Source organism: Ictalurus punctatus, chromosome 20 (assembly GCF_001660625.3).
Source record: "Ictalurus punctatus breed USDA103 chromosome 20, Coco_2.0, whole genome shotgun sequence".
Classification (NCBI taxonomy): domain Eukaryota; kingdom Metazoa; phylum Chordata; class Actinopteri; order Siluriformes; family Ictaluridae; genus Ictalurus; species Ictalurus punctatus.
The window spans coordinates 16,910,842-16,923,578 of record NC_030435.2 but is presented as its reverse complement, the minus strand read 5'-3'; the positions used below and the strand labels follow the sequence as shown (position 1 = coordinate 16,923,578).

Here is a 12,737-nt window from a genome sequence, read left to right as displayed (position 1 = left end):
ATCATGTTTATGCACAATGACCACCAGTATATAAGTAAAAAAAATGCTAGTGATCACTGAACAACCACTGAGTAACTATGATTTTAAACTGTATAGCTCCAGAAACCCAGGCTAGTGATTTGTCCAACCCAGAATCATCACCTAATATGACTATTAATTCCAGTATGCATTTTAAGTAAGGGTTTATGTTGATCTCATGTCTTGATATCAAATGGATAGGCATCAGTTAAATGTGTAGAACTAAAGTAACTTTAGAGTTTTTAGTAATAGCTTTAAGTCATTTAAGTTTTAAACATAACTAAATTGAACTCAATTTGCTCGTACCTTCTTGATTGTTTTAGTTTTACACGATGTCTCGGTTCATTGGCTAATATTCATGATCAGAGCATGCCCTCTAGTGGAGGATAAAGAAAGGTCACCTTGAAAGAGAGATTTGAAAGCGAAAGAGAAATAATGAATCATTCCTGTCTTCATTCTGAGTTTGGAGCCTTTTCAAGCAAATTAACATCGAGCACATTATAGCTTGTGCAGTAAAGTCAAGAGAGTCATGAGTTCCCCTTCTATGAGCTATGGAAGGAGTCTCAAGTGTCTCCACTTGGTGACAGTCAGAGCTAAAGCTGTTCCTTTGAGTGGACCAGTACAGTAAAATCTAAGTCCTATTCAGGAAGCACAAGAGAAACAGTTTATTGCTGCTATAATAGGAACTAACTTGTAAATGTAACTATAAATGGATAAAACCTACAATGTTTTATTCTTTGATTTTATATATATATATATATCTTTGGGAAGCTGCTGTAGTATAAGTGAAATTAAACACTATGTATCAAGCTATACTTGTCATTTATAGGTATAATAAAGCCCCTCCGCTTCATTACCACCAGTATTTGATTATTTTCCTATAACAGCATTTCTTTTCTTATTTACTGGATTCTATTATTTACTATCGTTTCCCTGTGTGATATTTCGCTACATCTTATTTCTTTTTGCTACCATGTGGTCAAATTGAAAGAAAATGAGACACAGGTCCATTGTAAACTTTGCCTAAAATTCTTTCTGCTAAAAGCAGGCCAGTTTCAGTCTCACCTTTGGTATTCATCAGCCATGTGTCTGTGGTATTACATTGAGGGTGGAGTGCTTTATGGATTAATGTGGAGCTTCATAAATAAACACTACTCAGAGAGTAATAGTGGGTGTGTGGTGATTTCTATTGAAGTTTCTGTTTACTAGAGGAGGACACTGGGTATGAATTGTGTAGTCATATTTTTCTCAATAAAATGTATAAAGTGTTTTGCATAACATGTTATGCTTTATTATATAGTGTTTCCTGTATGAACTTCTCCGATAGTTTAAGGAAGAGTTTATTCTTCTGTGTTATGAAGTCGTAAAGGATGTGATGTGTGTTCAGGGTTATACAGTCTATATGATATTAGGACTATTAGGAGATGTGATCCTATTGGGAAGTGACCCAGGATTGTGCAGCTGCCACTTGGCCACTGAGGACGGGAAGGTGACTAGTGTACAGTATGTGTTTGATGTGTTTCTGAGAAGGCATGAGTACATGTTGCCTCCAGGCACTGTTTGACTTGTAAATCAGCACAGTGGAATATGCAAACGCTGGAGATGGCAGGAATTACTCGGCTCGGATTGCTGTCCGACTTCGACCCGGCTGCCTCACTCGCTCATATTCGCTCGCTCTGGCTCTCTCAGACATTCACATACACACTCATTCACTCTTTCAGTCTTACACACTTTAACCACCAGATGCAAACATGGAATGCAGTAAGTCTTATACAGCGGATATAAAAAGTCTACACACCCCTGTTAAAATGGCAGGTTTTTGTTATGTAAAAAAAAAAAGAAAGAAAGAAACTAAGTTAAATCGTGTCAGAAACTTTTTCACCTTTATTGTGAAATTGCAACATATAAATATCAAGTGACAAACATCCAGAAATCTGTTTTTTTTGGGGGGGGGACTCCCAATACCTAGCTTGCAGAAGTGTGCACACCAAAAAATAAATAAAAGAAAATACATCCAATCTCCCAAAACCATGTGGAATAATGTTTTATGGACTGATGAAACCAAAGTTGTAGCCATAATAGCAAAAGATATGTTTGGCACACACACAAAAAAAAAACAAAGCACATGACCAAAAGAACTCCATCCCCATGGGGAAGCATGGTGGTGGCAGCATCACACTTTGGGGCTGTTTTTCTTCAACTAAAACTGGGGCTTTAATCAGGGTGGAGGGAATAATGAATAGTTCCAAATACCTGTCAATTTTGGTACAAAACCTTAAGGCTTCTGCTAAAAATCTTAAGTAGAAGAGGAATTTCACCTTTCAGCATGACAACGAGCCAAAACAAACCTCCAGATCAACAAAGGAAAACAAATCCAAAATAAGTTCAAGGTTTTAGAATGGCCCAGCCAGAGTCTAGGCCTAAATCCAATCAAAAATCTCTGGGGTGACCTGAAGAGGGCTGTGGACAGGAGATGCCCAGTCAATTCAAATGTTTTTACAAGGATGAAAGTCACGATGTGCCGAACTGATTGACTCTTACCCAAAAAGATTGAATGCTGTGATAAAATCTAAAGGTGCTTCAACTAAGTATTAGTTTAGGGCTGTGCACACTTATGCAACCAGGTTATTGTACTTTTAAAAAAAAAAAAAGAAAAGTATCATTATTCTTTTCCCCTAAAATGATTCATATTGTTTTTCACTTTAATGAATAGGTTAAGATTTCACAAAAAAGGTAGAACAGGTTTTGACATGATTTATCTTGTTTCTTTCTTTCTTTCTTTTTTCATATCACAAAAGCCTGCCATTTTAACAGGGGTTTAAGAGGACTTGGGTTGAGCAAGAAGGGCTGGTGGAAAATAATTAGGCCAGTCGTTGTAGTTGGTGTATTATATACAGTATGTACATTGTACTCATTTGTGCTCTTTATTCCTTTCTGATATTAAGGTCTTTCCACATTTGTGTAAGTTTGAGTTTTGCATGTTATCTGATTTGACTGTAAAATCAGGTAACCCCCAGATTCATAAGACTGGCTAATGACAGACTCGCTCATTACACTACAATAGGACGTTTGTGTAAAACCTACCACAACTAAACGTGCCAAAAATGGTGGATGAAATGTGATCTATTTAGAAAGTCAAAGACGGAGTAGTGCACTAAAGTATTTTTTTTCTTCTTACAAACGTGTATATATATCAGCTTGGTGTTTACTGGTTACTTTCTAAAGAAAATATGGAACATTGTTACACTTGACAAGCGTAAATACCATGCAACATTGCCAACATAACTGAATGTAATTGCTTTCAAAATGAATTTGTGTATATTTGTGTGTGTAGCTGATTAAACCTAATGTCACAGTTTTTCAAAGTTTATTGTTACTGTATCATTAACCACCTTTATTGAATCTCTGTTCTGCCTGACTTGCCTGTCTTTTTTTCTTAAGCACTGTTGAATCTAGAATAATATAAATTAGTTATTATTAATTAAATTAGGAATATTGTAAACATACCTTTCATACTATTCTTAAATTGTACTACAAAAGTGTTTTTTTTTTGTTTTTTTTTTTTTTAACATGTTAAAGTAGGTCTAACCCAGAAGACAACTAAGACGTAAAGGGGTTACAGTTGCAGGAGACATTTATTGAAAAAATTCATCTTTATGGTCCAGAGATCTAAAAATCCTACTTCTTTAGCCATTGTTTTGTATTTCTCAACACTGGCATTTGTTCATGCACTTACGTAGGTCCTCACGTAGCTTTTAAATGGTTTCCTTTTTCTATTCAGAGCAAATGGGAATAGCATTCGTGTCTAGTCTTTTATTCCGTGAATCCTGACAGATTGACCCAAGTGTTTTGTGTTATTGCAGATTACATTGCTCTAGTTAAGAGCTTCTACTGAAGACCGCATTTCAGCTATGATAAAATCATCTAAATCATGTTCAAGAAAAACATGCAAAGACTAGACTAGGGAGCTGCAGGTGGTAGTAGTCACAGGAAGTGAAACTCTGGGGACATGCTGCTGAGTACTTAGGCGTTTTCAGTATACGAAAAATGGCATGCTTACGCATTCAAACCGTAACAGCACACCATTTCTGCTTCAGATGTGACTGCCCTGTAGCTAATTCAGTTTTAGAGAACATACTCTTTGTTGGTTAGCCCCACATGCTTGTCATGATTCTCAGTAAACATGACCTTTCAGGAGGTGGATGACTCTCCTTTGACCACTTCCATGAAGGAGATAAGATTCAGACGGCGCATGTGGGTGTGTTTGTGTCTAGCTGATACACTGTGACCATCACCACCTTTACATAACCTTGTACATGTCACACAATAGGCACGTTACCGTGGCTCTCAAATGATTGTGTCCAAATTTATATTTAGCGTCGTCTAAAGTACACGGCACTGATGTGTCGGCCATGCCGTCTATTTTTGAGCAAGAATGAACCAACAACAGCACTCAACACGTCAGCAAGGTTACAGATCCAGCGTTGTATTTATAATAGAAATCAGTTCAAATGAGGCCCCGAGGCAGACTGACCTCATTGCAAAGCATCTGTCTGACTACTGCTAAAATTGCACCTCATCGCTTTGTTATATAAATAGCATTTATCTAATACATAATTTAGCTTGAGATAATCGGGTATCTCTACTCACATGACGGCTCGGTTAGTTATCTATGAGATGAAGAGCGCAGTACTTTAGAACCTGATCTGTTTGAGCAGAGTGTACAGATGAGGAGGGGAGAGAACTGGACAGGCTAAAAGACTAAAGCGCTGCTGCATCGCTCTCTAGCAAAGGCCCAAATGCCACGCCGTGCACCACTGTCATCCGGTAGTTGAATGATATTTTGGGTAACGAAGGAAATCATTTACCAAAGTGAAAATTGGCCAAAGTTTTAAAATGTGAGCTCAGAATTTCATTACAAAATAAATCATGTGAGCCATCAGAGATCACGTGTTCGTGGGGGGATTTTTTTTTTCTTTAAAAAAAAATGTCATTTGAAATGTATGAACGTTTTCTTTTTCTTTTTTTTCTAGTCGTAACCACTTGCATTAATATGACACCCGGGATTAAAAAATGACACGATGCACTACATCATATCCGCTACATCAATACCGCGCGACATTTCACCTGCTCGCTGAACCTAACACATTGCGGTTTAGTAAAGCCTGAGTGGGGCATTCCAACTCACACTGCAGAGGTAGAGACCGCCCGCTTCTTGAGCTATATTTTTGCCAATACATTGTTTAAACATTTCTCAAAGCTTTAATTTTTTTAAATCGTTTTTCTCTTTGTAATCTTCATAGCGCAAGAGATTTCAAATCTTGAGTGAATACATTACACTCAGAGCGCGTTGGGACAAATGGCACAACCCGTGTTTGGGGAAATGGTACGTCCTGTCGTCGCGAGCCTCGACACCCACAGCGCTGCTACATCACTGCTGTGTGTGGCTCTTTATTTAGAGCGGTGTCTCTGTACCGCCGTGGCTGCTTTTAAAGCACAGCGGATTGTCTCTCTGTTTGGAGATAGAGAGAGAAAGGGAAAAAAAAAACAAAGACGTGGACAGAGAATGGGAGGGAGAATGAAGCCATTAAGGACTGAAGCGTTGCTACCTGCGTTCTATAGCTGACAGGGCAGTGACGGAGGATGTGGCGGTGAAGCAGTGATATGAGGGATGAACCACCGCCGTGAGGGGGGAAAACAGCCGGCGTCTCTAACCGACAAAATGGCTCCTAAAACGGCGTCTGTTTCGGTGACATTCGGATTTACGTAGGATAAAAGTCTAAACTGGGTTTTTATGCTTTGTCGAAAGCGAGTTTCATGCCTTCAGTACCATACCGGTACATCGACCTTCATTTTCCGGATATAAAAGACTGCAGCGTGGCCTGGTTTAACAAGGAAGGCTTCATCATCAGGTGAAGTCTCCTGTCACCTGCTCTGAGTCTCCTCAGCCAAGATAGACAACCAAATATTCACCCCATTTAGAGAGATGCACTATTTATGTACACATTTCCTCCCATTTCTAGTTTGTACTTCTACAGATCAGATTTCATTGGCTGTCAGACCTGATCTAACCAGATCTGCTGTAGATCTACCGACCTCCAAGCCTACAACCGTGTCCGATCTCTTCAGCACAAGACATTTATAGCATTGGTGGTGTTTTTGTCACCCAGATTAATTCTCACACACCGGTTTGGACACTCACACCAAGTTTCGAGTGATCATTCATCCTGGAAAGACTTGGATAATCCACAGTCCAAGATGAAGGAGGTGTGCCGGGTTTGCGCCCGGGAGCTGTGCGGAAACCAACGCCGCTGGATCTTCCACCCGGCAGCCAAGCTGCAGTTGCTGCTGTCGCACGCTCTGGGCCACGAGCTGCGGCGGGACGGCCGTGGAGAGTTCGTCTGCAGCAAGTGTGCCTTTATGCTCGAGCGGATGTATCGCTTTGACACGGTGGTTGCGCGCGTGGAGGCGCTCTCCATTGAGCGCCTGCACAAGCTCCTGCTGGAGAAAGACCGTCTGCGGCAGTGCATCAGCGGGATGTATCGCAAGCACAACGACGATGCGACGTCTGTGGAGAAAGACTGCATGGTGGATATATCGAGCCTGCATGACGCTAAGTACTGCGCTCTGGTCGAAGATGACCTGATGTATTCAGTTTACGAGTCGTGGGCGGAGGACGAGGAGCAAACGTTGGAGTGTAGCCATAATCCGCAGTGCCATGGGTCGGACATGTCCTCGCTCTGGCATCGGTCAAGAAGATGCCGAGGCTGCAGCGCGCTCCGCGTAGCTGACTCTGACTATGAGGCTGTGTGCAAGGTCCCCAGGAAGCTGGCGCGTAGCACTTCCTGTGGTCCTTCCACACGCTACTCTGAGACTACCATGACAACGACGGCATCCACTACCCTTGTTCCTGAGAGCCAGCAAACAGCAAGGGCTTCATCTGATGGTGACAAGACTTTGGGAGGGAGGCCAAGCTCCAGCAACTCAGCGGAGTCCCTGACTTCCACCCTGGCTGCAGTGCCCCCTGTTGGAGACGTAGAGCGAGACGGGAGGGAAGAGCAGAACTGGGACTCTGTCTCCGAGCAGCACTTGGAATCCAATCTAGACCATACGAATGCAACTAGCAGACTGCAGCTAGCACTGTGCCTGGTTCAGAACTGTGTATACAAACCCATCCGAGTCCCCAATGGAAGTAGGCTGCCTGTTTTAATCAAACCTGGCTGTGTGGATACAGGCTTTAAACTAGGCAACCCTGAACAATCCCTGAGGACCCCCACTGATAGGGCAGCCTCTGCGCTGGAGATGCCAGGGCCACCACAAATTCGGCTGGGCCTGGCCCTGGAGTTGGCTGAGCTGGAGGAAATGTGGGATGATGTATACGTGGAGTACTTGCCTTTCTGCTTGAAGAAGGTTGAAAAGAAGGTGAAGTGGTAGATGATGAAGTCCTATCTGTCTCAGGGTACCTAACTGACCAACCATACAGGATTAGAGTATTATGATCGTTTAGGACAGGTCTTAGTCAGGGTGCATACTAATGAAAAGAATATTCAACTATTTTTTATTTATTTATTTATTTATTTATTTATTTATTTATTTTAAACCTGGTCTAGTAGCATATGTGAAACTACTACAGACAGGAATTTCTGCTTGAAATTCACATATAATGGAAGTCTAGAGGTCCATGGTGAATTCTGATAGTGAACGTTCAAAATAACTGACTATGGTCGAAAAGCACTACCGTTGCACTTGAACAATGAAAGTTTTACCAAAGCTGCCTTTGCTGTATGTTCAATTCATAGTACTTTTCCTACTAGCTTGCAGGTTATCTAGGGGAAAACATTTGATATCATTTAGCCTTTGACTGGGATTGTGCCAGAATAGTGCTTATCGGCTTCACATTATTTGCTCTCCAGTGCTGGATAAGTCCTGAGGACGGTAACAAACGTCGAGTATAGGGAAGATTTATTGTGTTAAGTGATTTAGTGTTAAAATCCATGTAGCTGTCATTAAGGACAGTCTGTGTAGCTTATGGCCCCCCCGTGGACGTCTGAATCAATACGACATCAATCGCACTATCGGGTGTGTAAATTTACCCAACCATTACCAACAGATTAGAGCTGCTGCTTATTCTATGGATAAAGGAGGAAATGTAGAGGAAAGATAAGCCTTTTTATAGGTTGTCACAGTGGTTTCCAACTAGACCTTGTCCTGAAGAGGGTTGATTGAAGATCTGTAGTGTTAGAACGAGGAAAACGCTAATTTGTATATCAATAGTTTACATTATCTCAGAAGAGATATACCATTATAATGTTTCATAATAGGAAAAAGGGGAATTAGCTTGTTTGTTTTAAGCGTTCTGCACAATCTGTTATCACTATTTAAAATGTAAATAAATTATTACATATTTACTATTTATGTAAATAAAATTATAACACTGTCATGGATGACGAGCATGCTACAGAAGCAGGAAGTGGTACCTCTGATTGGTAGATTTGCAGCTCAGGAAGTGCTCTACATTAGTGATTAGTGAACAAAGCTAGCTCTCATCAACCATTTGTCTCTACTGAGGTGGTCTTTGCCCTTCCTAGTTTAGCCAAAGGCAGGGCACTTTCATCTAAGTAGGTTAATATGGCGGAGGTGGCATCACCACTGACCTAGTTGTCTCACAGCCTGCTGGTGGCAGAACACACAAACACACACACAGATCACAACGTCTGACCTCGTGATTGGTACAGCACTATACAGGGCCATGACGGTGTTCTCTGACAATTTAAGAGTGGCAGGACTGAGTAGTGTAGTGGAAAGGAATAAGAGAGTATCGCCCTGTTTTTTTTTTTTTTGTTTTTTGTTTTTTTTTGGGTTTTTTTTATGTGTATATATTATTATTTTATTTAAGTTTTTTTTTGTTTTTGTTTTTTTTGAGAATTACTGAGGCTTTTATAGGGGTGAGGTGTGTAGTTTTATACACTCGAACTGAGGTTAAACCACACTATTATACAGAAGGACAGGACTGCGTGTATTTATGTAATGGGTGAATGTTTCCCTTTGTTACAGTCTCTGATTGAAGAGCAGCAGTCTCAGCTGAACCAGTATGAATCCGCAGCAGGCCAGTGCGTGAGTGAACTGCACAAGGCTCAGCTACAGGTTCAGTCCCTCCAGAATAAGATCCACGACAGCGAAACAAGCAACAAGGTACTTGGTCACCACGAGCCACTAGCAGCTTCAGTGCACCTTAACACAGGTTCTGCAAGCCTGTGGAACTGTCCCGGAGGGATGGACACCATTCTTCCAAACTAGATTTTCTCAATGTGTAACACGATGCTAGAAACATGCTAGAAAAACACATCCACATCATAAATGAGTAAAACTGAACGTTATGTAAACTGTATGGGTCAAGCATTCAGACGTGTACCGTTTATTTGAGGTACGTTCCACATGCGCTCGTCCACTTGTCAAGAATCTGACTAGATCTCTAGTACCTGTTGTTTTCCACCACAATTTCCAATCCTTTTGACTGTTGCCTTCTGCATTTAGATCTATGGACGTCATATTAAGACATTGTGATCCAAAATCGAGATCAACTGGGCTGGCTTAGCATTTTTTATACATACAGAGCATACTGGGATCTTGCTTAATTGTGTCTCAATTTTTTATTGATATATTTATAAAATATAAATTTTATATTTCAGTAAGAGGTTAAGAATGTACAGTAATGAAATGCTGACGTTGGATTTTGTTTTTTAGAGGCTGCAGGAAAACCTGAGTGAAATGGAGACTGAGCTGCGTTCTATTAGACAGGCAGCTCAGAATCAGGAGAGGACCATCCAGAGCCTCAACGAAAGTCTTAATACTAAGGAGACAGAGGTACTCGCATACATATGCGCTCGCCCACGCGCGCACAAACAGAGGCAGAGGTCGTGCATGCTATGCAAATATATGTACGTAAGCATTCAGAATTATTGACACCCTTGTTGAAAAGGCCAGTAATGAATAACGTGCAATGAGTGATATTCTTGAGCTTAAATATAAACTTTGTATAATATCTAACAGGGTTAGACACACATGGAGGGACATTGTTCCTCTCCTCCATGCAGATCATTTAAAGATCTCTTATATTTGTAGGTTTGCACACACACGTAGATAGATTTTTAATACAGATCGCAGGCTTTCAGGGTTCACAAGCTTTGAGATTCAGATTTGGGGTTGCTTTCACATATGCAGCATCCATGCAAAGTCCATTTAATTTGAATCCTGCTGTGTTTTTCACTTTGGTGTTTTTTCTAGTTCATTTAATTATATGTAGTGTGAAACCAGACCAAACCAAATATCAAACAAACCAAACAGAATACATTTTACTCAGATTTGGACTTCACAAATGAAAGCGCCTTTAGCAATTGGGCGTTTTAAAACACTGATTACGTGTTCCCGTGACTTTGTTTCAACTGTGATGTACACTGTGGCCAAAAGTATGTGGACACCTGAGCATCGAACCTGTATGTGGTTCATCCCCAAACGGTTGCCACAAAGTTGGAAGCACACCATCGTCTAGAATGTCTTTGTATACTGTAGCTTTACACATTCGCTTTATGCCGGAGCCATTTCTCCCTGCAGTTCTCGCTTGGTTAACCACTGAAGCTAAGCAGTTTTGTAAATGGCCAGTACCTGGATGGGAGACCTCCTGGGGAAAACTAAAGTTGCTGCTGGATGTGGTATTAGTAAGGCCAGCAGGGGGCGCTCACCTTGTGGTCTAGGTTGACCCTAATTCCCCAGTATAGTGATCACTATACTGTAAAAACAGCACCGTCTTTCGGATGAGACGTTAAAACGAGGTCCTGAGACTCTGGTCATTAAAAATCCTTGGACATTTATCGTAAAAGAATAGGAGTATAACCGCAGTGTCCTGGTGAAATTCCCCCATTGGACCTTCTCTATCATGGCCCCCTAATAATCTCCATCTTTGAATTGGCTACATCACGCTCTCCTCTCCCCTAATAGCTGGTGTGTGGTGGGCGTTCTGGCGCACTACGGCTGCCGTTGCATCATCCAGATGGATGCTACACCCTAGTGGTTGCTGAGGAGACCCCCCCCCCCCCCCCCCCCCCCCACACACACACACACACACACACACACTATGTAAAGTGCTTTGAGTACCTGGATATATAACTGTAACTAACTAACTAGCTTTAACTAACTAAAGTGCCTCAATCCTGTTCCAGCATGACAATGCCCCTGTTTGCCAAGGTTGGTGTGGAAAAGCTTGAGTGACCTGACCTCAAACCCACTGAAAACCTTTGGGATGATTTGGAACATGGACTGGGCCATGTGAAACCTTTGGGATGATTTGGAACATGGACTGGGCCAGACCTTCTTGCCTGACCTCTGTGCCTAATGTCACTTACTGTATGCTCTTACAGTTGAATGAGCACGAATCTCTACAGCCATGTTCCACAATCCAGTGGAAAGCCTTCCCAGAAGAATAGAGGCTTTTACAGTAACTTTTTTTTTCATTCAGGGTGCCAATAATTCCAAAGTTGACTACATTATGTACATGCTGTATGAAAGAATGTTACATAAAAATGTACAAGTCAAACCAGTCTTGTTAGCACAAATATGTTCACTTGTCTAAATGCAAAGCAGGTTGGAAATCTCATATTCCCCGTGTGTGTGCATGCAGACACAGGAGTTATATCAGGTTATAGAAGGACAGAACACCACCCTGTGTAAGCTCCGAGAAATAGCCCATCGCAGTCAGCTCCAACATACACAGGTGAGTGTATTTCTGCTTCTTTCTTTCTTCCATGTTACAGTCTCTTGTGTACGATGCAGGTATGTGTATTTGTTTTCCAACCACCCCCCCACCTTCTTCTCTCCGTCTCCAGGTTCTAGAAGGGGGTGACCTGCAGGGTGAGGTGGTGGCACTACAAAGCTCTCTCTTCTGCTGCCAGCTGGAGCTGGAGGCCAGTCAGCGAGCACAGAGACAGAGCCAGAGGGTGGAAGAGGACCTGACACACTCCCGTGACCGCCTACACAGTGACCTAGAGGCAGCGCTGCAGCACAGAGAGACCACCGAAAAGTACAACCAGGTAGGAACAAAACATTAACGACAAGTCTCGAAATACAACAAGGGAAATTGTGGTGAGGACCGCTAAAGAGGTTAAACCTAATGGTGAGGCCAATACTGTGAAGTCTGTCATATACAGGTGCATCTCAAAAAATGTGAACATCGTGGAAAAGTTAATTTTTTTAACTCATAATTTAATTCAAAAAGTGGAACTTTTCATATATTCTAGATTCATTACACATAACGTGAAATATTTCAAGCCTTTTTTGTTTTAATCTTGATGATTACGGCTTACAGCTCATGGAAATCAAAAATCCAGTATCTCACAATATTCAAATAAAGAATTTATAATGCAGAAATGTTGCAGAGTCGCATTCCTAGTGTCAAGCCACTCCTGAACAAGAGACAGCGTAGGAAGTGTCTTACCTGGGCTATGGAGAAAAAGAACTGGACCATTGCTCAGCGGTCCAAAGTGTTCTTTTCAGATGAAAGTAAATTTTGCATTTCATTTGGAAATCAAGGTCCCAGAGTCTGGAGGAAGAGTGGAGAGGAACAGAATCCATGTTGCTTGATGTCCAGTGTGAAATTTCCACAGTCAATGATGATTTTGGTTGCCATGTCATCTGCTGGTGTTGGTCCACTGTGTTTTCTCAAGTCG

General features: G+C 41.5%; 1 protein-coding gene across 8 annotated transcripts in view; it reads left to right on the top strand.

Annotated features, from left to right (window-relative positions):
• The window catches only part of LOC108280524 (myomegalin), a 65,506-nt gene that overhangs the window by 18,077 nt on the left and 34,692 nt on the right, over nucleotides 1–12,737 (top strand). For 5 of the 8 annotated variants that reach the window (XM_017495580.3, XM_053673726.1, XM_017495578.3 and 2 more), the window contains exons 1-5: nucleotides 5,438–7,440; nucleotides 9,073–9,210; nucleotides 9,763–9,882; nucleotides 11,693–11,785; nucleotides 11,898–12,101. In XM_017495580.3, coding sequence (XP_017351069.1) covers nucleotides 6,277–7,440; nucleotides 9,073–9,210; nucleotides 9,763–9,882; nucleotides 11,693–11,785; nucleotides 11,898–12,101 — 1,719 coding nt within the window. In that variant the 5' untranslated portion in view covers nucleotides 5,438–6,276. Of the gene's footprint in view, nucleotides 1–5,436; nucleotides 7,441–9,072; nucleotides 9,211–9,762; nucleotides 9,883–11,692; nucleotides 11,786–11,897; nucleotides 12,102–12,737 lie in introns of those variants that run through there. The other 3 variants (XM_017495576.3, XM_017495577.3, XM_017495581.3) reach the window with 2 other exon arrangements.